Source organism: Myxocyprinus asiaticus, chromosome 8, assembly GCF_019703515.2.
Source record: "Myxocyprinus asiaticus isolate MX2 ecotype Aquarium Trade chromosome 8, UBuf_Myxa_2, whole genome shotgun sequence".
Lineage (NCBI taxonomy): Eukaryota > Metazoa > Chordata > Actinopteri > Cypriniformes > Catostomidae > Myxocyprinus > Myxocyprinus asiaticus.
Window position 1 is genome coordinate 35317127 of NC_059351.1, and position 23939 is coordinate 35341065.

The 23939-nt window shown below is 43.0% G+C and overlaps 1 protein-coding gene across 2 annotated transcripts in view; it reads right to left on the reverse strand.

Moving 5' to 3' along the window:
• LOC127445462 (mineralocorticoid receptor-like) overlaps nt 1–22827 on the reverse strand; it is a 153454-nt gene extending 130627 nt beyond the window's left edge. The window contains exons 1-2 of one of the 2 annotated variants that reach the window (XM_051705554.1): nt 22498–22827; nt 17677–19459 (exon numbers count right to left, since the gene is read on the reverse strand). In XM_051705554.1, the coding sequence (XP_051561514.1) occupies nt 17677–19439 (1763 nt within the window). In that variant the 5' untranslated portion in view covers nt 19440–19459; nt 22498–22827. Of the gene's footprint in view, nt 1–17676; nt 19460–20296; nt 20400–22497 lie in introns of those variants that run through there. The other variant, XM_051705557.1, reaches the window with a different exon arrangement.
• Nucleotides 22828–23939: the final 1112 nt, after the last annotated feature.

Consider the following 23939-nt stretch of genomic DNA (forward strand, 5'->3'; position numbering starts at 1 on the left):
CTCGACTGCATGAAGATATTAATTTGCTTTCTCAAATCACTGCCTTTAAATAAAAATAATAAATAATGAATGCATAAATGTGACCAGCTGAATATAAACTAATGCAAATAGATGGTAACAATCTTGGCATTTAAACACTTGGGTAGGACTATTTTTGTCACTTTGTTCTAACCGCTTGAGGTTAGCTTTAATGTTAGCGTCCTCTCAGCCTTGTCTGCAAACATATTGCTGTTCTCTACTAATGCAGCATCTAGTCAACAAATTCATTACTTTGTAATGATATGACAATGTGTACTGTATACATACCTTTTAGTTGTTGATGTTTTAAATCCGCATCTGAAGTGTTCCGCTCCATGCAGAGTGCAGTCTCATGTGTCAAAACAAACACCACAAGGCATCAGTGAAGTGACAGTTTTTATTTCGCCTCTAGAGGCCGCTCTCTTACTGTATAACAACAGCAGACCCTTCCCAGCCGCTCCAGCACCGGACGCAGCAGTGAAAAACTATCGTTGTGGCTTTTTGCCAATAACCAAAAGTTCCAGAAATCTGTTATTGGTGCCGATTAATCGGCAAAACCGATATATCAGTCGACCTCTAAATATTATGTACTCCATATTGCCATATAATACTATATTTCTATATTATTCTATGCAGCTACAGTTGTTTTTCAGAGTGGTGAGGCGTCCTGAAAAAAGAAAAGTTACAGGGTCAATTACACTAAGAAGTGGTTCAGATGCTATAACCATTGTGCCCGTGACGTGAACTAGTCATCTAACCTCAAGCACTTTGTATATAAGCATCGGCTGAATGACAACTTTCTATACTTGCATCCTACACATAAACATAAATGTGAACATGGTATTTAACATACACCGATCAGCCACAACATTAAAACCACCTGCCAAATATCATGTAGGTCCCCCTCGTGCCGCCAAAACAGCTCTGACCCATCAAGGCATGGACTCCACAAGACCTTTGAAGGTGTCCTGTGGTATATGGCACCAAGACATTAGCAGCAGATCCTTAAGTCCTGTAAGTTGCGAGGTGGGGCCTCCATGGATCAGACTTGTTGGTCCAGCACATCCCATAGATGCTCAGTCGGACTGAGATCTGGGGAATGTGGAGTCCAAGTCAACACCTTGAACTCTTTATCATTTTCCACAAACCATTCCTGAACAATTTCTGCAGTGTGGCAGGGCGCATTAGCCTGCTGAAAGAGGCCACTGCCATTAGGGAATACTGTTGACATGAAGGGGTGCACATGGCCTGCAACGATCTTTAGGTAGGTGGTAGGTGTAAAAGTAACATCCACATGAATGCCAGGACCCAAGGTTTCCCAGCAGAACATTGCCCAGAGCGTCACACTGCCTCCTCCGGCCTGCCTTCTTCCCATAGTGCATCCTGCTGCCATCTCTTCCCCAGGTAAACGACACACACACACCCGGCCATCCACATGATCTAAAAGAAAACGTGATTCATCAGACCAAGCCACCTCCTTCCATTGCTCCATGGTCCAGTTCTGACACATGCCCATTGTAGGCGCTTTCGGTGGTGGACAGGGGTCAGCATAGGCACTCTGACCGGTCTGCGGCTACGCAGCCCCATACGCAGCAAGCTGCGATGCACTGTGTGTTCTGACACCTTTCTATCATGGCCAGAATTAAGTTTTTCAGCTATTTGTTCTGTGGGATCTGACCAGACGGGCTAGACTTCACTCCCCACGTGCATCAGTGAGCCTTGGGTGCCCATGACCCCATCGCAGGTTCACCGGTTATCCTTCCTTGGCCACTTTTGGTAGGTACTAACCACTGCATACCGGGAACACCCCACAAGACCTGACATTTTGGAGATGCTCTGACCCAGTAGTCTAGCCATCACAATTTGTCCCTTGTCAAAGTCGTTCAGATCCTTACGCTTGACAATTTTTCCTGCTTCCAACACATGAAATTCAAGAACTGACTGTTCACTTGCTGCCTAATATATCCCCCCTTGACAGGTGCCTTTGTAACGATATAATCAATGTTATTCACTTCACTTGTCAGTGGCTAATCAGTGTATATTTAATTGCATAACAAATGGTAACTGAAAAAAATAATACCAGTGTAAGATGCATACCATAGGAAATGCATATGGGTAAAATAGGACCCACATTCCGCATTCTAAGGGTAGTGATGCAAATTCTCTTATATTTTAAAACATATTCATCTAAATGTTAAAAAAGTTACTTCATATGATAGAAGACACCTTAACTGTGTTACCTGGAGTAGCAGATCAAAAGACCACTTCATGCAAAAATGATGTCCTAAAAACTAGACAAGAAGTCATTTTTGACACATGCACATACGTATGTTTTCTAAGGTTAATACTGTCAGTGTACTAAAGCCAAAATAAATGATGACTAGCTGCAATTTTTACTTTGTATTAAGAACTTGGTATTTATTTATTTTTATATATACACTAGCAGCCAAAAGTTTGGAATAATGTACAGACTTTGCTTTTATGGAAAGAAATTGGTAGTTCCCTATCTGTCACTCACTCGACGTTGTGTCGATATAGTGACACTAGGGGTCACTCTTGGGAACCCGAGACACCTCTGGTCTTTGATAAAAGTGAGAAATCGTGGGAGGCACCTTTTACTGCCTGGCCCCGATTCCGCGGTTCCCCAGCTCTCACAACCCTCAATGGCGGGGTGGCCAGGGGCTATACGGCGATTCCCCCAGTGGATAAGGCACTCGCGGTGCACCTATGCCCGCAGAGCACCGCCACCTGGCGCGGGCGCCCTAAGCTCCCGTCCAAGCCCTGTAGGCTCACATCATCCCTGACGGCTAAAGCCTACAGCACTGCTGGACAAGCCGCCTCTGCCCTGCACGCCATGGCTCTCCTGCAGGTCCACCAAGCCAAGGCGTTAAAAGAACTGCACGAGGGTAGTTCCACCCCAGATTTGATGCAGGAACTGCGCTCAGCGACTGACCTTGCTCTCCGAGCGACGAAGGTCACGGCGCGGTCTCTCGGGCAGACGATGGCTACACTAGTGGTCCAGGAGCGCCACCTTTGGCTCAACCTGGTCGAGATGGGCGAGGCCGACAAGACACGGTTCCTTGCTGCCCCCATTTCCCAGGCTGGCCTAATCGGTGACACTGTCGAGGACTTTACCCAGCAGTTCTCGCCGATAAATCAGCAGACGAAGGCAATCCGGCATATCCTGCCCCGGCACGGCTCAAGATCCTGCACCCCGTATGCTTGTCGCCAAGGGTGTCCCCCTGCGGTGACTGCACCAGCTCCGCCGCAGCCCACTCCTTCGGCCCGGCCCCGGTGTGGAGCCCACCGCAGGAAGCAGATGCCACCCGTCTCACAGCCAGCGCCTAAGAACCCACGGAGGTCGACAAAGCGCCTCTGAGACGGGCGACCCAGAGATGAGGGAACCCACTCACCTGGAGCTGGTAAAAAGACCACTCCTTCCCCCGGTGGAGGGCCGGGCGGAAAATCTTTTGTTGCCTTTTTGTTTGATTTCGCCGCATGCCCAAGTGGCTGCGGTACCCAAGCGTTCAGCAAAAGAGCGGCTTCCTTCCTCCCTGGGTCACATACGACTACCGTCCACGGGTTTTTCTTGCAGGATTGGCTCTCCAGCGGTGGTCTTTCCACCCCTGAGCGCCCAGCCGTGGCACACAGCCGCCCCCGATGTGGCAGTCTCCACGGATTACGAGGACAGGCCTCTTCCTCCCCCATCCCAGGCTGTTCCAGGGTGGTCACAAGGAGCCAGGTAAGTGCTTTGAGGTCCCTAGACTCAGCATGGCCACGACGCCCCACCTGCCGGTACGTCCGACGACACTGTCCCCTTGGTCCCCCTTGCGCGGAACTTGGACACGTGGCTTGCACTTTCCAATCCATAGCGATGGCTGATCCAGACCATCCGACTTGGCTACGCGATTCAGTTCGCCAGGCACCCGCCCAGGTTCAGCAGTATTCACTTCACCTTGGTCAAGAGCGAAAACGCTGCTACCTTGCGTGTGGATATCGCTACCCTCCTACAGAAGGGCGCGATAAAACCTGTCCCTCCAGCCGAGATGAAGAAGGGGTTTTACGGCCCCTACTTCATCGTACCGAAAAAGGCGGTGGGTTGTGGCCAATCTTGGACCTGCGAGTACTGAACCGGGCCTTACACAGACTCCCGTTCAAGATGCTGATGCAAAAATGCATTCTGGCGAGTGTCCGGCATCAAGATTTGTTCGCGGCGGTAGACCTGAAGGACGCATACTTCCACGTCTCGATCCTTCCTCGACACAGACCCTTCCTGCGGTTTGCATTCGAGGGTCAGGCGTATCAGTACAAAGTCCTCCCTTTCGGCCTGTCCCTGTCTCCTCGCATCTTCACAAAGGTTGCAGAGGCTGCCCTTGCCCCGTTAAGGGAGGTGGGCATTCGCATTCTCAACTATCTCAACGACTGGCTAATCCTAGCTCACTCTCGAGACATGTTGTGCGCACACAGGGACCTGGTGCTCTCACACCTCAGCCGACAAGGGCTTCGGGTCAACTGGGAAAAGAGCAAGCTCCTCCCGGTTCAGAGCATCTCTTTTCTCAGTTTGGAGTTGGACTCAGTCTCCTTGACGGCGCGCCTTACGAACGAGCGTGCCCAGTCGGTGCTGGCCTGTTTGAAGGTGTTCAAACAGAAAACAGCGGTTCCACTGAAACTTTTTCAGAGGCTCCTGGGGCATATGGCATCCTCAGCGGTGGCCACCCCGCTCGGGTTGATGCATATGAGGCAGCTTCAGCACTGGCTACAGACTCGAGTCCCGAGAAGGGCATGGCACCACGGGACATATCGCGTGGTCATCATGCTGACCTGTCACCGTCTTTTCAGCCCTTGGACCGACCTCTCGTTTCTACAGGCAGGTGTTCCTCTAGAACTGGTCTCCAGGCGCATCGTGGTCATGACAGACACCTCCAAAACGGGCTGGGGCTCTCTTTGCAATGGGCACGCAGTCGCCGGCCTCTGGACGGGTCCACGACTGCATTGGCACATCAACTGCCTTGAGTTGTTGGCAATTCTGCCACCCTGCAGAGGTTCCGGCCGTTGATCCAGGGCAAGCACGTGTTAGTTCGGACAGACAACACGGCAACGGTAGCATATGTCAACCGCCAAGGCATTCTGCGCTCTCGTTGTATGTCACAACTCGCCCGCCGTCTCCTCTTCTGGAGTCAGCAGCACTTCAAGTTGCTGCGAGCCACTCATATCCTGGGCAACCTCAACACTACATCGGACGCGCTGTCATGGCAGGTTACCCTCAGGGGAGAGTGGAGACTCCACCCTCAGGTGGTCCAGCTGATTTGGAGTCGATTCAGATGGGCACAGGTGGACCTGTTCGCCTCCCAAGAATCCTCCCACAGCCCGCTCTTGTACGCCCTGACCGAGGCTCCCCTCAGCATAGACGTGCTGGCACACAGCTGGCCCCCTGGCCTACGCAAATATGCGTTTCCCCCAGAGAGCCTACTTGCACAGACCCTGTGCAAGGTCAGGGAGGACGAGGAGCAAGTCATCCTGGTAGCACCCTACTGGCCCACCCAGACGTGGTTCTCAGACCTCATGCTCCTCGTGACAGCTCCCCCCTGGCGAATTCCCCTGAGGAAGGACCTTCTTTCTCTGAGATGGGGCACCCTCTGGCACCCGCGACCAGACCTCTGGAATCTCCATGTCTGGCCCCTGGACGGGACGTGGAAGACCTAAGCGGTGGTAGACACGATCACTCAGGCTAGGGCCCCCTCTACGAGGCGTCTGTATGCCTTTAAGTGGCATCTGTTCGCTAAGTGGTGTTCTTTCTGACGGGAAGACCCCCAGAGATGCGCAGTCAGATCAGTGCTTTCCTTCCTGCAGGAGAGGTTGGAAGGGAGGCTGTCCCCTTCCACCTTGAAGGTGTACGTTGCCACCACAGCAGCACACCACGACGCAGTCTTTGGTAAGTCCTTAGGGAAGCACGACCTGATCATCAGGTCCCTAAGAGGCGCCAGGAGGCTGAATCCCTCCAGACCGCACCTCGTTCCCTCATGGGACCTCTCCGTAGTTCTTCAGGGTCTACAGAGAGCCCTCTTTGAGCCTTTGCAGTCAGCCAAGCTTAAGGCACTCTCCTTGAAGACTGCCCTCCTGACTGCGCTCACTTCCATCAAGAGGGTAGGTGACCTGCAAATGTGCCTGGAGTTCGGTCCGGGTTACTCTCACGTGATCCTGAGACCCTGACTGGGCTATGTGCCCAAGGTTCCCACCACCCCTTTTAGGGACCTGCAAGCACTGCCCCAGGAGGATGCGTGCTTTACGCATCTATTTGGATCGCACGCAGAGCTTAAGAATCTCTGAGCAGCTCTTTGTCTGCTTTGGTGCACAGCGGAAAGGAAGCGCTGTCTCCAAGCAGAGGATCGCACACTGGCTCACTGACGCCATAACTATGGCATATCACGCCCAGGACATGCCGCCCCCGGTAGGGCTATGAGCCCATTCTACCAGGGGTGTAGCGGCTTCCTGGGCCCTGGCCAGGGGTGCCTCTCTAACAGACATTTGCAGAGCAGCGGGCTGGGCAACACCCAACACATTTGCAAGGTTCTACAACCTCTGGGTGGAACCGGTTTCGTCCCAGGTAGTGGCACGCAACGCAAGCAGACACAAGCCCCTCTGCCCCAGTCTCCATGTTTATAGTAACTCCTCCCTCATTGGGCAGGATCTACCTTGAAGACTCTCCACATGGTTGGAAAGACCATGTGACATATTCTTCCACTTAAATATCCCCCCCTCTCTTTAGGCGAGGTGTGGTCTCCGCTGTGTCTTCCCCTTGGGAGGGACACCCCCCGACTAGACCTGGCGGCCCAGTCGGATAATCCCCCTTCTTTTTTAGGGAGTGGAAAAAAGAGAAGGTGAAAAGAGGTCACGACTGGGTTAAGCCTGTCTCTATCTCTTGGGTAGTCGACTTGTCCCCAAAGGGCCGTACGACACTCATAACTATGTTGGGGGAGGATACATGTCAACCTGGTGTGCTGGCTATAAGGCACACAGTAGTCTGCCCACCACACACTGCCAGTTCACGTAACACAGTTCAGCCAATTGTGGCGTTTCATATAGGGACCCCTAGTGTCACTACATCGACACAATGTCGAGTGAGTGACAGAGAGGGAACGTCATGGTTACTTGTGTAACCTCCGTTCCCTGATGGAGGGAACAAAACGTTGTGTCCCTCCTGCCACAACGCTGAACTACCCGCTGAAATGGCCGGACCTTATATCGGCTCCTCAGCATAAAACCTGAATGAGTGGTTGCATACCAGCTCCTTTTATACCCTTATGTCCGGGGGAGTGGCATGCAAATACCACTCACCAATTTTCATTGACCTTTTATCAAAGACCAGAGGTGTCTCGGGCTCCCAAGAGTGACCCCTAGTGTCACCACATCGACACAACGTCTCGTTCCCTCCATCAAGGAACGGAGGTTACACAAGTAACCATGACGTTTTAGTCACCAAAGTGGCATTCAACTGATCACAATGTATAGTCAAGATATTAATAATGTGAAAAATTACTATTACAATGTTCAGAACCTCTTAAACTACTTCAAAGAGTTCTCATCAAAACATCCTCCACGTGCAGCAATGACAGCTTTGCAGATCCTTGGCATTCTAGCTGTCAGTCTGTCCAGATACTCAGGTGACATTTCACCCCATGCTTCCTGTAGCACTTTCTATAGATGTGGCTGTCTTGTCGGGCACTTCTCACACACCTTACAGTCTAGCTGATCCCACAAAAGCTTAATGGGGTTAAGATCCATAACACTCTTTTCCAATTATCTGTTGTCAAATATCTGTTTCTTTGCCCACTCTAACCTTTTCTTTTTGTTTTTCTGTTTCAAAAGTGGCTTTTTCTTTGCAATTCTTCCCATAAGGCCTACACGCCTGAGTTTTATATGAAACTGGTGTTGAGCAGGTAGAATTCAATGAAGCGGTCAACTGAGGACATGTGAGGCATCTATTTCTCAAACCAGAGACTCCGATGTACTTATCCTCTTGTTTAGTTGTACATCTGGGCCTTCCACATCTCTTTCTGTCCTTGTTAGAGCCAGTTGTCCTTTGCCTTTTAAGACTGTAGTGTACACCTTTGTATGAAATCTTCAGTTTTTTGGCAATTTCAAGCGTTGTATAGCCTTCATTCCTCAAAACAATGATTGACTGATGAGTTTCTAAAGAAAGCTGTTTCTTTTTTGCCATTTTTGACCTAATATTGACTTTAAGACATGCCAGTCTATTGCATACTGTGGCAACTCAAAAACAAACACAAAGATAATGTTAAGCTTCATTTAACGAACCAAATAGCTTTCAGCAGTGTTTGATATAATGGCAAGTGATTTTCTAGTACCATATTAGCAATTTAGCATGATTTCTCAAGGATAAGGTGTTTGTTTGAGTGATAGTTGCTGGAAATGGGGCCTGTATAGATTTGATCAAAAATGACTTTTTTCAAATAGTGATGATGCTATTTTTTTACATCAGTAATGTCCTGACTGTAATTTGTGATCAGCTGAACGCCACTTTGGTGAATTCAAGTACCAGTTTCCTTCCGAAACAGCAAAATCTGTACATTATTCCAAACTTTTGGCTGCCAGTGTAAATACATTTATTTGTTGTACAAAACAAACCTAGATGGGGCTTGTGTCAGAGATCAAGTACTTTGCAGCCTCTGTAATTATCACAGAAGTATGTCAAGTCTGAGCTAACACCAAAACGGTAAAACACACGATACATTGCACTGATGGAGTGTCGCTGCGGCCGGCTTGCTTGTTGAAGTCCTCCCGTGGAGGGTCTGTCGACGCTTGGCTAAAAAAAATCAAACAATTTCAACTTTTAACCCATTGCCACTGAGCTATCGAAGTAGCAGCTAATGATTACCTGACAATTCATATGAAGTATCATTACATTGGCAGTGCCAGCGCTAAAAGCAGAACTCTGCAGTGCTTTTTATGTGGAGTTCAAAACACGAGTCGAGTGAATTCCATATCCAAAGTGTATATCCACAGCCTGGTGGCCAATTACTATTGTGGAGGATGAGGATTTAAAAGATTTAATGTGCATTGCAAAAAATATGCAAACTATGGGGACTAGTCAACCTCCCACTTAGACTTTGGGAAATGTTTAATGTTACTTGAATTGGTGCTATTTAAGTGCATCTTTATACTTTGGAAAGTTTTGTTTGGAAATTGTTAATAAATCTTTATTGTTACATTTTTTTTCTTTCTTAAGAAGGAAATAAATGCATTTTGACAGGAAAAGAAGTATATTTAGTTAATTTTTTGTAATTATTTTACTCATTTTGACATGGTATTCCAGACTGTAAGTCTTAATAGCTCTAATTTATTTTAAAGGAAGAGTTTACCCAAAAATGAAAAATCTTTCATTATTTACTCACCCTCTTGTTGTTTTAAAGCCATTAGTCAATACAATGCCAGGGGATAGTGCCTCACTTTAAAGCTTAAAAAAGTGAGTTTCATAATAATAATAAGTATAATAAAAGTAGTCCATCTAGCTCCTGTGTCAAATTCCAACTCTTCTGAAGGCATACAACAGGTTCTGTTGAGAAACAACCAAAAATGTATGTTCTTTTTCAGTGAAAATCTTTTTTTATTTTTTTTATTTACACAATGCGAACACACAAGCCACTGTGAACAAGATTTTCACTGAAAAATTACTTTTTGTGTTGTTTCTCAACAAAACCTATCCTATGCTTTCAGATTACTCTGAATACGAGGTACAAGTCGCATGGACTACTTTTATGATACTTATGTCTCCTTTTTTAAGCTTTAAAATTAGACACTATTTGCTGCCACTCTATTGAAAAGACAAACCAAGATATTAATTAAAACATTTGTGTTCTTCATAAGAAAGATATTCACACAGGTGACTAGTTAATTTATGACAACATTAAATTTATAGTAGTAGTATAGGGATAATTAATTTACAGTATGACAGAATAAAAAGTTTTGGCTGAACTATTGCTTTAACTGCACACACCATTTATATCTTTTTATGTAAAAGACGCCACTGAACTTCCTGCTGAGGTTAACTCTTTTGAATCATTTATTTGAGACTCCACTGAGGATGTTAACAATTGATCTTGTGTCTTTTCTATAAAGTGTTATCTAACACCTGCCCCGTGTCTTATACCTGCTGGTTCTATGTGTCACTGACTGTCTCCTGGGCATATGATGTTGATTTGTGGTCCAGTGCCCTATAGCTCAGTCACTGCAAAAAGGGTTTTGATTTTTACAGGCACAACTCAAAACCCAGCAAAGCACAGAGAAGCTTGTGTTTGTTTCCCACAAATGAGTTCAGAGGGAGGTGGGGGGGATGGGGGGGGGTCTGACTTTACTTTCTAGGTCACATCTGATGCCACAGTGTTGACCATTTTGAAAGATTTATCAAGCGTAGTAAAGATGTGGTCTGCCTGTATGAGTTTAGTGAAAGCTTACGTGTCTCCCTGTTCCGCTTCTGTCTCATTTTAATTTAGTTTGACCTACTTTGCCAACAACCCAAGCTGAAAAATTAACATTTTCCTGTGTCAAAGTACTTTTTTATCAATGGCTGGCGAATCCATCAATACAGTCAGAAGCCTGCCTAACTCACCAGGCTTCATCGACAGACAAACGGAAACACTTTTAAAGGTTCTGTTTCCGCAATAACACTTAAGCAACCGAAAATTTGATGTGAACGATCAAGTTACTCTTTTGTTTGTGCAGTCATGCACAGCTAACAGCAGAAAACAGCTGAGACTCACTGTGAGAAGTATAGAGATCACATGACCTACCTAAGCAGAGCTATTGATTCAAATGAATCAAAGAATTCATTTGTGAAGTTTCTGCTTTCAGCTGATACTGCTCCAAAGACTGAGGAACAATCAGGTGTATGAATTCATAACCCAGATCATGTTCTAATTAATTACAGTCTCGGAACATACAAACACACAACAAATTATGGCACTCACTTAATGCATTATAGCATGTTTAATTATAGTTAAGTCATTTAGATTACAATGGTCTGCCTGTATATATTGCTGGGTAGATATGCCACGGCTACAGGGCAGACACTTGGTGCAGTGTCAACAAAAGTTGTTTCAGGAAGTTCAAATGAGGACAACAATTACAAACTAAGAATCCCAAGCATACAGTAGCCACACTTTTATTACTTTTTATTACTTAACATCTTTTATAACAGCACCACTATAAGTCTGCTGTTGCCAAAATGACAATTATCGAAGTTAAATAAATTCAGATAATTAGAAAACAAACTCATAATTTTCCAAGTCACAAGTCGTCATACAGTAAAATGATTGGGAAAAATAGAAGCAACACGCCAAAAAGCAGTCACTATTTACAACCTGCTTTCTTGTATTTAATATTTTAAAATACATATAATATTATGATTAATATTTTATTTGAAATATAACTGTGTGTATTAAAAAGTATAAAAGGAGAGGGCAGAAAGATCAAAACCCTTTCTGCTTTGAACAACTGAATACCACACAAGGGTAGATTGCATTAGTTAGTTTTCTTTTGTTTTGTTTTTTTGGGTATTGCTGGATTAGTTATTTAGTTTATTCATGCATTCTTATCATTTGGGTGTACAGAGTAGCATACAAATGTTTCGTTTGATATGCCGCTTTAAAAATTCCCTTCATTTTTTGCGTGTCAGTGCTCTGATAAAGATGAAGTCCACATATGTGGAAAATGGGAACTTATTCCCTCAAAAGTTAGTTATTTTGAATAATTTTCAACATTAACACATCTGTGGAAATTTCGCTTCATTTTAATATAAATGTTGTTATATTTTATTTTGTTATAACTGTACAATATGGTTCTATTATTAACATTAGTTTTGAATAGAAACTTTTGAATAGAACCATTTTCACATTGAGAATAAATGTATTCAAGCAAAAGCTGAAAAATTAGCTTTCAGAGGCTATACATGGAGTTAGGATGAAAATAAGGTGCATTTCTAATTGTTCTGAGACCAGTGCAGACAGACAGCACACTGGAGGTTAAGTCATTCACTAAATAGGGAGCAAGGGTGCATCCTATAGCTTTCTATGCAGCTGCATTTAGGGGTGCATTCATTCCTTAAATCTGACCAAAAGTTCAGTTTCAGGCTGCAGATGATGTTTGGATAGCTCAACATGGGACAATAATAAATCAGAACATAAATTCAGAATTTTATAATGCAAAATTTTATTTTAAAATTGGCAGTGATTTGATGATGCTGGCCATTACTTTTAATCAGAATTATTTATTCAGCTTTATAGAAAATCAGCTGTAATGTCTATAGCGTCTCAAAAACATGAATAACCAACACTCCTGGACACATAATAAACTATTTGATGAAAAAAACTTTCTAAAGCTTGGTATGACTTAAAATTTCACAACTTAGTACCGCTGTCCACATATCTGGACATCAATTTTTAGGAAAATGATTTGCTCTTTTTTTTTTTGCTTGTTTATTAGGTGCTACTAGTTAAAAATCAGAAAGGGAAATGAAAAATGCACACAGCAGTCACGCGGGGGTCTCAGGTGGTTAAGATGACTCATTGGGGGCGCACATCCTTCAGCTGCCACAGAAAAATAAATTGACAAAAGTTGTTTTAAATGTATTCTACATAATATTATTTTTGAAATATGTGTAATCCAAATAATGTACTTAAAAGTAATGTACTTAATTAAAGTCAGTAACTGTAATCTGATAACAAGAATTTAAAATGTAATGTGTTACACGTAGAGGTTAAATTGGTGCAGAACTGTCCGGAACGGCATTCCAGCACCTCTGCATAGCATTCTGGCTTCTCCAAACGCAAAAAGAAAAAGAATAGTCCAGTCTGTGTCCCATTGGAACCTGTTCGGCTATATTCGCCTTGAGTGGCACTGTTTTAAGCACACACATGCTCCACCTCACTTCGCTGCAAGCAGTTCAAACAGTGCAAAGAAATGTCCCAAATAGGGTTCAACCACCTCACAAATCCCCCCCAAAAAACCCTGGTTGCACGACTTTTTGTAGTCAGATTACACCCAGCACTGCCAGCACTGTCATTTTAAAAGTAAAACTGAAAAAGTCTGCAAAAGGACTGAGCAAGGTGGTTGATGTGACACTGAACATTCTGGGAGTCAGAGGAACACATAATGACTTTTGCAGTTTAGTATTATTTTCTTCGGCATTATTAGAATGGCAGGTTGAACTGCCCAACATTGTTCATCCCCATATCCATTTGTTCCTTTCAAATAAGCAATATAAAAATAGTCTGCAACACTTTTCTCTCAGGGAGGTTACACCGTAGGACTAATTATAGCTAATTATTCCTCTCTCAGGGATATGCCCTTTCATCTGCTGGAGGAACATTGAGAGTTGGCCCTACTCCAGTGCAAAGATCTCTCACCCTCCTGTACTGCTGCTTCCTTAACATGCCTCCTCTAGCTTAGGCCACACTAGATTGCAGACTGGCCATCAAACAGCATACTCAGACAGATCATATGGAATTTTGAAATTCAAAACTGAATATGTTTTAGGGTTTAACTGTTTTTCCATGTTCATCGAGTGTAAAATGCCTGACCTTGGTAAAAGTAGCCTGTATTGCATGTGTAATATATTTCTCTATGACAGTGTTTAACAGTGTAGTGGAGGTCTGATTGTGTACTTTCCTGGAAATCTAATGAATCAGCTAAATATGGCCTTAATAGGCTAGAGCAAGTTTAGAAAGAGAGAACAAAAAAGTTAATTCACAAAATAATCAGTGTTATACAGTGAGTGGTTAGCTATAGTGTTGCAATTTGTGGCCAGATTGCTTGATCAAGGGTCTGATTTAATGAATATTATACCCAGTATACCCAGGCCTTTACACTTCCTAGTCTTTGACACATGTACAAAGCACTATGGCGCTGGAAGTGTAATTGGGCATGAAATCATTACCGCCAAGGAGACTGCTTATGTCATGATCTATGGTGGAAATATATTTTTGGGTCTGTCGTCATCCAAACCGATTGTATCGCTTCAGAAAACATGGATTAAACCATTCGAGTCTTATGGATTGCTTTTATGCTGCCTTTATGTGCTTTTTTGAGCTTCAAAGTGTTTGGTCACCATTCACTTGCATTGTATGGACCTACAGAGCTGACATATTCTTCTAACACTCTTTGCTTGTGTTCTGCAGAAGAATGAAAGTCATACACATCTGGGATGGCATTTGGGTGAGTAAATGAGGAGGACATCTTCATTTTTGGGTGAACTAATCCTTTAAGAGATTGAGAAGATTATAACACAAGTTTCAGTCATAACTTAAGGGCATGATGGACAGAACTGAGTTTTGTAAGAAAAAGGACATTAAAAATTAATTTAAAATGTCATTGCCAGTGGTGCGACCAGCTGCCCTGTGCTATGCTGCATCACTGAATTGCATAATTTTGGTTAAAGGGGATTTCCTTTCCACTCTGTGAATACACTGTCAATCTTTCTTATTGTCTTCAAATAAAAAAAAAACGGCTGATTCTTTCAGCCAACACCCTATTAAAATGAAAATCTTCCTGATAAAGCAAACTATAAAAGAGAAAAATAAAGGCAAGAAGATTCCCCTTACACTACCATACACAGCTTGAAGGCATAAAACATTTCTCTCTCTCTCTCTCCACCCCCACCTTTCTTCCTCTGTCTTTCTCTCACTTGCTCTCTCTCTCCCTCTGTCTGTCTCCTTCTCTTTCAGTCTCTCTGTGTGACTCTGGTTTATTTTCTTTCAGGGTTATTATATAACATATGAATGATTCAATAATGGCTATATTAATGTAGATATCAAAGATCTGCGTGAGTACCAAAGGGCGCCTGTGATGAACCTAATGGCCTATGAAGGAAGTGAAAAAAAAACAAAAAAACAGATATACAGAAAGAGAAATCAAAGACAAAGTAAAACAGAAAAGAAAGAGAGGACACACGCAGAGATATTGACTGACCAGGCGTAAAGCATGATGTTAAGGGCCAGATGGGGCTGGCGTAGCAGTGAGCTACTCCAATTCTGACTGTCATCTACTCTGAAATTCTGGCTAAGCTGGATCTCATTAGGGTGAGGGTGACTTTGATTCTGTCAGCAGCGATGTGACTTCCACTTTATGGGTTACTTTCAAAGTAAACTGCTGTAACATTGTGACTTTCAATGCCATGTTATCTACATAGGTAATCCATCTCACTCTTACCTTTGATTGACATATCCACAGAACCTTAATATTAAAGGAATTGTTCACCAGGAAATAAATATCCCATATTTACGTCGTTCAAATATGCAGTTTTTTGGAATATATACCCAGCTAAGAATTTTATAATGGTGCCTTGCGTTTGAATAATATACTCGCGAGAACTAATGTTGTTTTGGCGTCAATGGCATCACTGAACTATTTTCTTAATTCTCAGCAGAGGTGAAGATTATCAGTGAATAACGACTTAAATTCCATTATTCCTCACAGAAAGCTATCGCATGGCTTCGGAAGACCTGGAATATGGTGCAGAAGTTGCATGGAGTACTTTTATAATGCTTTATATGCCCCTGGTCACTATGAACTCTCATTCTATGGCAATTAATGATTCAAAGATTCCTTAAAAAAATTACTTTTGTGGTCCACAGAAATCAAAAATTACAGCATACGGGTTTGGAATGGCATGGTGATAATGAAAGAATATTCATTTTTGGGTGAACTCCACATTTACTCTTTCTGTTACAATATATATATATATATATAATTTTTGAGGGAAAAATACATTTAGGGAACAAGATTAGAGTAGGATGCCTGCCTGACCACACTACCCTTACCCTCCTATCAAAAAAAAAAAAAAAAAACTATACACATGCATTAACAATTAAATAGCACTAAGACTGTATGCTATGTTAATCATAAATTTAAATAATTTACTACAGCCTAGTAGCCAGTCAGAAGGGACTGCTCCATAATAGATGGTACTGCAGTGGTGAGTTCAGCATTGATCCTCACTTTTAAGTAAACAGACTTTAAAAATGACCTGCTTAAATGACACTTGCAAAACTACACATACTATTCTCTATAGCTCTATAGCAAAAAAAGGCTTGTCCAATAAATGAACTTGACTGAGAGCTTTGAACGTATGGACAGCTGCCACATTTAAGTTCTCTCATTAATCAACTTAACATTACACGTTTGCTAAAATCATTAGTGTGGTACATAAGACATGCTTGAAAATGCTATAGTAAATGAGTGCTTGGCTGACTATTTCAGAGGACATCTGGGATGGGGTGAAAATCATTAGCTATACTGTTAGAGCTCGGCTAGCTGTAATTGTCTCATCTCAGAATAGCATCAAATGAACAGTCCAAAACGGGTTCAATGTATCACTCAGTAAACCCAGCAAACATCTGACTTTTATAAAAATCTAGCCTGTCAGAAGGGATAAGCTTTACACAACTTTGCACTTTGCAAGCTCATTAAAAAAATTAAATAAACCAGAAAATGTACAGTCTGGTAGGCAAACATTTCGACTTCTATAATTGGTCAGTATTTCTTACGGGCCTGTTGTGGTTGAGTCATATGGCAATGGATACAGTGCACCAAAAGGTAATCCCAAAAACACAAGCATAGTAGATAACCAGTATACATGAACCAGTTCACACAACAATAGCGAACCAGGCTTTTTTAGGACATCACTCTTTAGTTTTACCACATTTTTCATGGATGCAGATGAGTTCTTGTGTAGCTGGAGTATTGAGGCTGAAAAAAAAACAATGAGTTTCTGGTCTCAAATTAGATTTTGGGTCTTTCTTTCCTCAACTCTCTCTCCCCTTGTTTGTGAATGCTTCATAAAAATTGTTTATCAATGTTTCTGTGAGAAAGGCACATGACCTGCCATTAATTATTTATGATGTTACAACATAATGGCTGGTCACAATGAGGAGATACATTTTCATTGCACAAGCTATTGCCAGGCCTTCTGATAACACCACAATAAGTTACGTTTATGTTCACACACAAACACCTGATAAGGAGGAAACCTTGCTTCCCTGTTTCAGTGGAGCTTAATAGGATGCTTGCCCTGTAATGTTGGATGGGATCACATGCTGGTCAGGTTTGAAGCTAGATTTACTGCACCACAAAAGTATAAGGGGTACTGTAAGTACTCCCAATTAAGGTATAAACATAAAGTTTCAAATACAAGTAATTTGCTAGTCATTTAATCACATTGACTGGGAGCTCCCAGTCATTTACAAGTGATTTTTCCCAATTTCAGCTGTTTGTCCCAAAGAGTCTATAACTCTTGCTGAACTACTGTAGATGGGCATATCTGATTTGGTTGGTTTTACAAGAAGAATTTTGAAATGTGATTTGAACATTTTAGAAGTGTACATGTTCAGCAATTAATCAGTTTCTTCTAATTCAAGCCATGAATGAGGTGGAGGAATGCAACTCTGCTTCTCTATGAACATTAGAATGATTTTGCTGAGATTATTCCTTATAGAGAATTTCTCAATCCATATCAATATTTGGAATAGGATGAATGCAATGTTCAAGTACATTACAACTCTAGTCTCTGTCAAAAGATATGAGATTTCATACTGCCCTCAATATTTCTTTGCAACACCCAAATAAAACTTGCTGCACATGTCTTACCTTTCCATGTTCTCTGTAAGGAAGCCTGGGCCTGGATAGCCCTCCCCCCTGGTAGAGAGAGGCCCCTGTGACAGGCCTGGGTGAGTTTTCCACGTCTCCATTAATCCAGCAACTGGAGAAATTAGATTCAACAAGGGGTTCGTCTGGTCCCTCAAACTGTGGCGTGAAAATGACATTGTTCCTTGCGCTCCGATCTGGTAATGAAATGAATGTCCACCTGAATTAACGCCAACAATAGCTGACGTGGGAACATTATTATTCTCTTGGTAATAGCTGCCATCATTGGTTTCCTGTTTAATCCCCTTGGGCAGGCCATTGTTAGGAAACACACCAGGTTCATAGTTGCAATTCAGAGAAGAAACAGGAGGTCCCAAGATCCCAGAAAGACTATATTCATCAAAATTATCCCTCAAAGACAAGTATGTGGTCTCTGTAGCAGGAAAGCAGCCCAGGGACTGATGCGGTTCACCAAACTTGGAGTTTGAACAAGTCACTTCTCTGTTTGGCTCAGTCTTAATCTGAGTTACAAAAGGAGAATGTGGTATGGTGCTCTTGCTGCTGCCTAGGCACATACTCCTGTAATCAGTGCCAGGTTCGTTTTTGATATACTTTACCACTCCCATAGCATCCAGGCCTATGTTAAATATTTCCCCGTCCACATTTTCTACCTTTGGGAACTCAAATCCCTTAAAGTCATGCTCTCTGCCCTCAGGGCTGTTTACGTCATTCTGCACTAGTCCCAGTCCACTGGGAGGGCTTGAGACAGAGAAGCCCCTGGATGAGTTCCTGGGACTGACCATGGCCATGGTGCCAACAGTGGGCGGACTGGAGATGGATGGTCTAATGTTACCGACATTGCCTCCATTTCCTGCTGGGCTTGAGACCGATGATATCATGTTAGTGTTGCAAGAAAGCGGTGACCTCACGCTGCCTATACTGTGAGGGCTGGAAACTGGAGACTTCATTACACTGAGAGGACTAGCCAGTGGAGGTGACCCCACCATGCTAGACTTCACCGGGCTACAGGTGCTGGAGCTAGTGTGGTGACCTTGGGTCAAGTTGGTGCTGGCAGGAGCCAGTGATGGACAATCAGAGTCAAAGTAGGTGGGGCTGGTAGTGGACGACACTAGGTTGTTTCCAGTAGGACTAGACATGTGTCCAGACCCATCGGGACCGCAAGAGAAAGCAGTGACCAGCGCAGAGGGCACAGAGGCAGAGCCTACAGCACACTCCTGTGAGCCATTATTGTGTAGTTGGGACCCAGATGGGAATGGAGCTTGAGGAGCTTTCATCTTTGGGCTCCCAGTCGTTCTAGGCTGGCTGCCTTCAATTGCTCTCCCACAAAGAGGATACAATTTCCTCGGGCTACCCTGCCCTCCTGCAGTCCCTTGTTGGCCAAAGCCAAAGTCTGCCTCCCTGGCAGCATTCATGTATAAGCCCATAGACTCAGCAACAGTTTTGGAGAGCTCCTTAGAGTCTGTTTCCGACTTGCGGTTGTGGAAGGAGTTGTTTAAGGGGGGATAAACTAGAGGTTGATTCTGGTTAAATCTAAGCATTGTTGTGTCAGTAATCTTAAAGTTGTTATCCTTGCACAAAGACGACACGTTAGGGGCATTGCTTGAGTTAACAATATCCATTAGCACATCACTGTTTGCCAAGTCCTCTTCTGCAGAACAGCAGTACTCCATGGTGTTTGGCATCTGTGCCCATTTGTTTTCTGCATTTGCCCCCTCGCCGTAACTTTGGTATCTTTTAGTCTCCATACCTGGGTCATTTGATAAACCTAATGGTCCAAAAAATGAGAGACAAGCAGTGACCTTAAGAGTTAGCATGGCAAAATTTGAATAGCACAGAGAAATCCCATTACTCTGTTTGCTACACCAAATAGCACACAAAATTATTATTGGTTCTGATATGTTTTGCATATCCTTTGTTGTTTTGTTGAAATTACAAAGATGAAATGTATTGTTTATTTATGGGGTTTATTGGGCTATAAAAGGGGTCAAATTGCACTTTTTTTTAAGGTGCACTCTGAAACTTTTTGTTCATGTCATCTTGGACTTACGATGACACCTTGTGGTGTGGATGCAGCATCATTCAAAATCAATAGTTTTCAGTCACAGATGCTATTGTAGAAATTCACATTTTACAATCAGCCATGATTAGTATAATCAAAGAGTGAAAGTGTCCAATAAAAAGGCGGTTATTGAGATTAAGCGAGCAGTATTCAGATGGTCAAGTGATTCTAAAATGGCAGCCTCCATGTGGATGCCCCTTCCCCATGTAGAATAAAACAGCTTTTATAAGGTAACTGATATAATTATTACCCCATCTCATGTAAGCGGTCATGATTTTATATATGTTTCAAAATTACAATTCATTTTTTTAGGAGTAAAACTTTTTAATGGGGAAAAAAACTACTGAGTGCACCCCTAATATTAGCCTTTTTTTTTTTTTTTACCAGAGGTTCATTTAAATTAGAGGTCTGCCACCCGACTTGGGCCCAATGAGACCCGAGAACCCAACGGGTTTCGGGCCGGGTTCGGGTCAGTTTTTCAAGTAGGTCTACGGGTTTGGGTCGGGTTCGGGTTTGTATGAATGAAAAAATAAACAGGCTTACCGAACTTGTTTTGCGCACGCGCTCTCACTCACAGACATGCGCAAATGGACGTGTTTTTGCGTGCGTCTGTTCTGTTTTCACATTGTCTTCCTTTGTAAACACATGCTGGACGAGTGTCTTTGACATACACACCGTGTCTCGCTTTTTCTTCAGCATCTCGGGTAGGGTCGGTCCACACGGTCTCGGATACGGTTTGGGTTCGGGTTTTATTTTTTGGCCCCTGCAGACCTCTAACTTCGATTAGTTTTCCCATATCATTTGCCATCTCTCTCTCTCTCTACTTCCCCCTTATTTCTTCACTGTGACTGCATGGGCAGGCCAAGTTTCTGAACACTGAGAAGGCAACATTGACGTGTAAATGTGGACGGTCATATGTTAATGTTTCGGATTTCTGCCATCAGTAATCTGAGGATTTCAGAACGAGCCGTTTCTGCAGCTTGGTTTCGATAAAACTCTCTCTGGACCGGGGTGAACATTTTGACATCTGAAATTTACAGTACGTTTTCATTGTACAGTGAACTCTTCTATCTCAAAAGATCATGAAACAATTGACTCCTCACGATATGACCCCTTTCTTTTCATTTGAGTGCAATTTCATGTCATGGTGTGAAAGCAGCCCTAAATCTCAGGGTTACAGTCAGAACTTTAGATCTGAAAATGACCACTTTCAATAAGCAGAGCGGAACATATTTCCAGAAAAGCTCACAAAGTCTAAATAGGAGCTATTTAAACCAACTTATGCATTTATCTCATTGTAGACAGCACCAAGAGGCTCAACTTTAGGTGAAAGCACACATGCATACGCACACAGAGAGAGGTTTAGGGGAGGGACTGAAGCTGTCCGCCTGCGTGACGTTAACTGTGCCATAAGTTTAAATGTTCACTTTATATCACTATGTAAAACTTACAGTGCAATGCATATAGACTATTCTCACCACCATCCAAAGTTAATCATAAACTACTCTTTTATAGCAACATACATTATTATTATAGCAAGGGTAAAGCAACGTCATAATGGTAGTGCAGCTTGTAAACAGTACAGTAGTGCCGTCTTTTTCTTCCCACGATACCGTAATTCAGCGGGCAACCATTGGACAGAACCAGACGCCGGGGAGTTTATCACGCCTATCACGGATTGGTCCGGTCGCTCTGTCATTGTCTTATTTATTAGCTTTGTAGTCACAACATCGCTGCAGCTTTCTTTACATTACTGAAATTGCGAACTTTGCTCTACGCAACGCCTTAAAAACTTGGTCAACTAAGTTAGTTCTTGCGCGTGGTATTTCATGCTGCATTGCACAGCGACCTCCCGACATCAAAGAATCGTGACTGTGACGCAGTTATTTCTGTTTCGAATACTCCTCCTGATTCATATAATCGCGATGCACTTAAATCATCGCATAAGTATAAGTGGGGGGAAATGTTTGCATTTTCGCTTGAATAAATGTCATTAGTCATTGTTCAATTGTGATGGCAGAAACCATCTCGTCAAAAAAGCTGGAACATCACTGTAAATGATGCCCGTCTGTCTGAATAAACTTAAGTTTCATTCAACTCGAGATTCACTCATGTAGGCTACAGTCTACAGGTACAATATAAACATTAAAGAAGAATTGCGGATTATGATGATGACGTTACGTGACAGATACAAGCTGGTATCCCGTGAAGAAGTTAAAAAAACGGAACGACGGAGATAACGTTGAGCTTTGTCATTCTGCTGCACGAGCCCCGACAATGAAACAAATGTTCTGAAATATCTTTGAAACAAAAAAGTAAGCCATAAAGAAGTGTTAAGTTGTATTCATTTCACTTACATAAATCCTGTAGGCAGCTGAATGGGTTTAACCCAGAAAACGCCAAACAAATTCAACGCAGATTGTTGTTAAGAACGTTAGTTTAAGTGATTAATCATTTTTGCTATTATTTACAGTTACTGTAATGGTGATTATCGGTTGTTGATCTTGCCTTAATCGTCACTTTGAAGTGGGAATTCTGTACTCCGCGCAATGCACAGCGGGTCCTGTCAAGTTAATTCACGTGAACATTCTCTTGGTGCGTGTTATAACATTACAAGTTTTAGAAACTTCAACGCGGCTGATCAACATTCTAACGCAGTTCATAATGCACTGATTTCTCTCTCTCTCTCTCTCTCTCTCTCTCTCTCTCTCTCTCTCTCGATATATAATATTAAGACATCTTACCGTAATTACGACGTCCCAAATGGACAGTTATCTCTATTGGTGGCCACTAGTAATCCAAAGGGGGGAAAAATGACACTGAATAGTGTCGATAAGTTGTTTTTAGAAGTATTCCACTGTTGCGACTGCTTACATCTACTAGTTTCAGCTGTGACAGCTGAACGCGCGATCCTCAACGACAGCAAACTGTACGCGTACAACAGTCGACAGCGACTTCACCCAAAGGTCCTGTCGACAGTTTTCTGTTTACATGCACATTGCTACTAGATTGATGATTTTTGAAGGCGCCCAACAGTAGACTAATGATAAAAACAGCGGAGGGACTCAGACAGACTTGCGTGGCGACGTCATTCTGTGCACATGGACCCTCCTACTGCAATGAGAGCTCGGGTGGGAGGGGGCGATGAGCGCGCTCAGGTATATACGGCTCTAGCGCTTCATTCAAAAGTAGGGCAAGGTAGTTTGATTACGCAGGCGCTGACCTGTGCATCTGGGGCAAATAGATGCCAACAATTGGGCAAACTCTCAAAATGCTGTTTTGTGTTGTTTATCTCTGGAGATCTATATTCTAGAGTCAGATAATGTGATCATCTCTGCACATGTCTAATTTGAGAACCTTTTTATCCTGTTCAGTGCCATTTCCAAAAATATTTAAAAAAGTATGCACATATTTTGTGCACAGAATTAAAGCCTGGAAGCGCAACATTGTTTTTCAACGTTGTCTTCTGGAGCATTGAGCAGTGACTCAGCCCTGGTAATGATCAAGCTTTCAAATAACTAATTGATAGAAGTATATACTGTGTCTCCAAGAAATAGCAATGCTTTTGTCCCCCACTCTCATTTCCTTCTTCAGTGGTTCCTTTGAGAAAATACCTCAGAGCAATTATCTTCATTCAAATAATCTAAATATTCTTCTTCTTCTTTTTTTAATTTAGGTGGGTGAGAGATGGGTGCATCATTTTGATCATACATTAGATCAAATGTTGCAAGCATTAGATGTTGCAAGCATTTCACATTATTAGGCAAAAGTTATTTGTGAATGTCCATTGGAAGTGGTTCGTGTTCATTTCGAGCCTTGACAACAGCTAGAGCTGAGATGATCATACTGTAGTTTCACCATAGAACAACTACTGCAGTGTTAGCAACACCAACTGCTCTACGTGTTTTCTCAAGACTGGAACCAAATATTAATGCATCTTCACTAATTAAGCTCTACATGAATGTATCATCATTAATATAGGTCATCTGACTGCCATCCAACAGTGGTTTGACACTACTGCTCCTTTTGAAACAATCTACCAGCAGGTGGTGCAGTTTTTATCATCTGACTTGGGAATTTGATGGCAAGGAAATGGTCTTCACTGCTTATGTAATCATAATGTAGGGGTGGTATTTCACATATTCACTTATCTTCAGTATCTGGAGTGTGTCATATGGTGACAGGA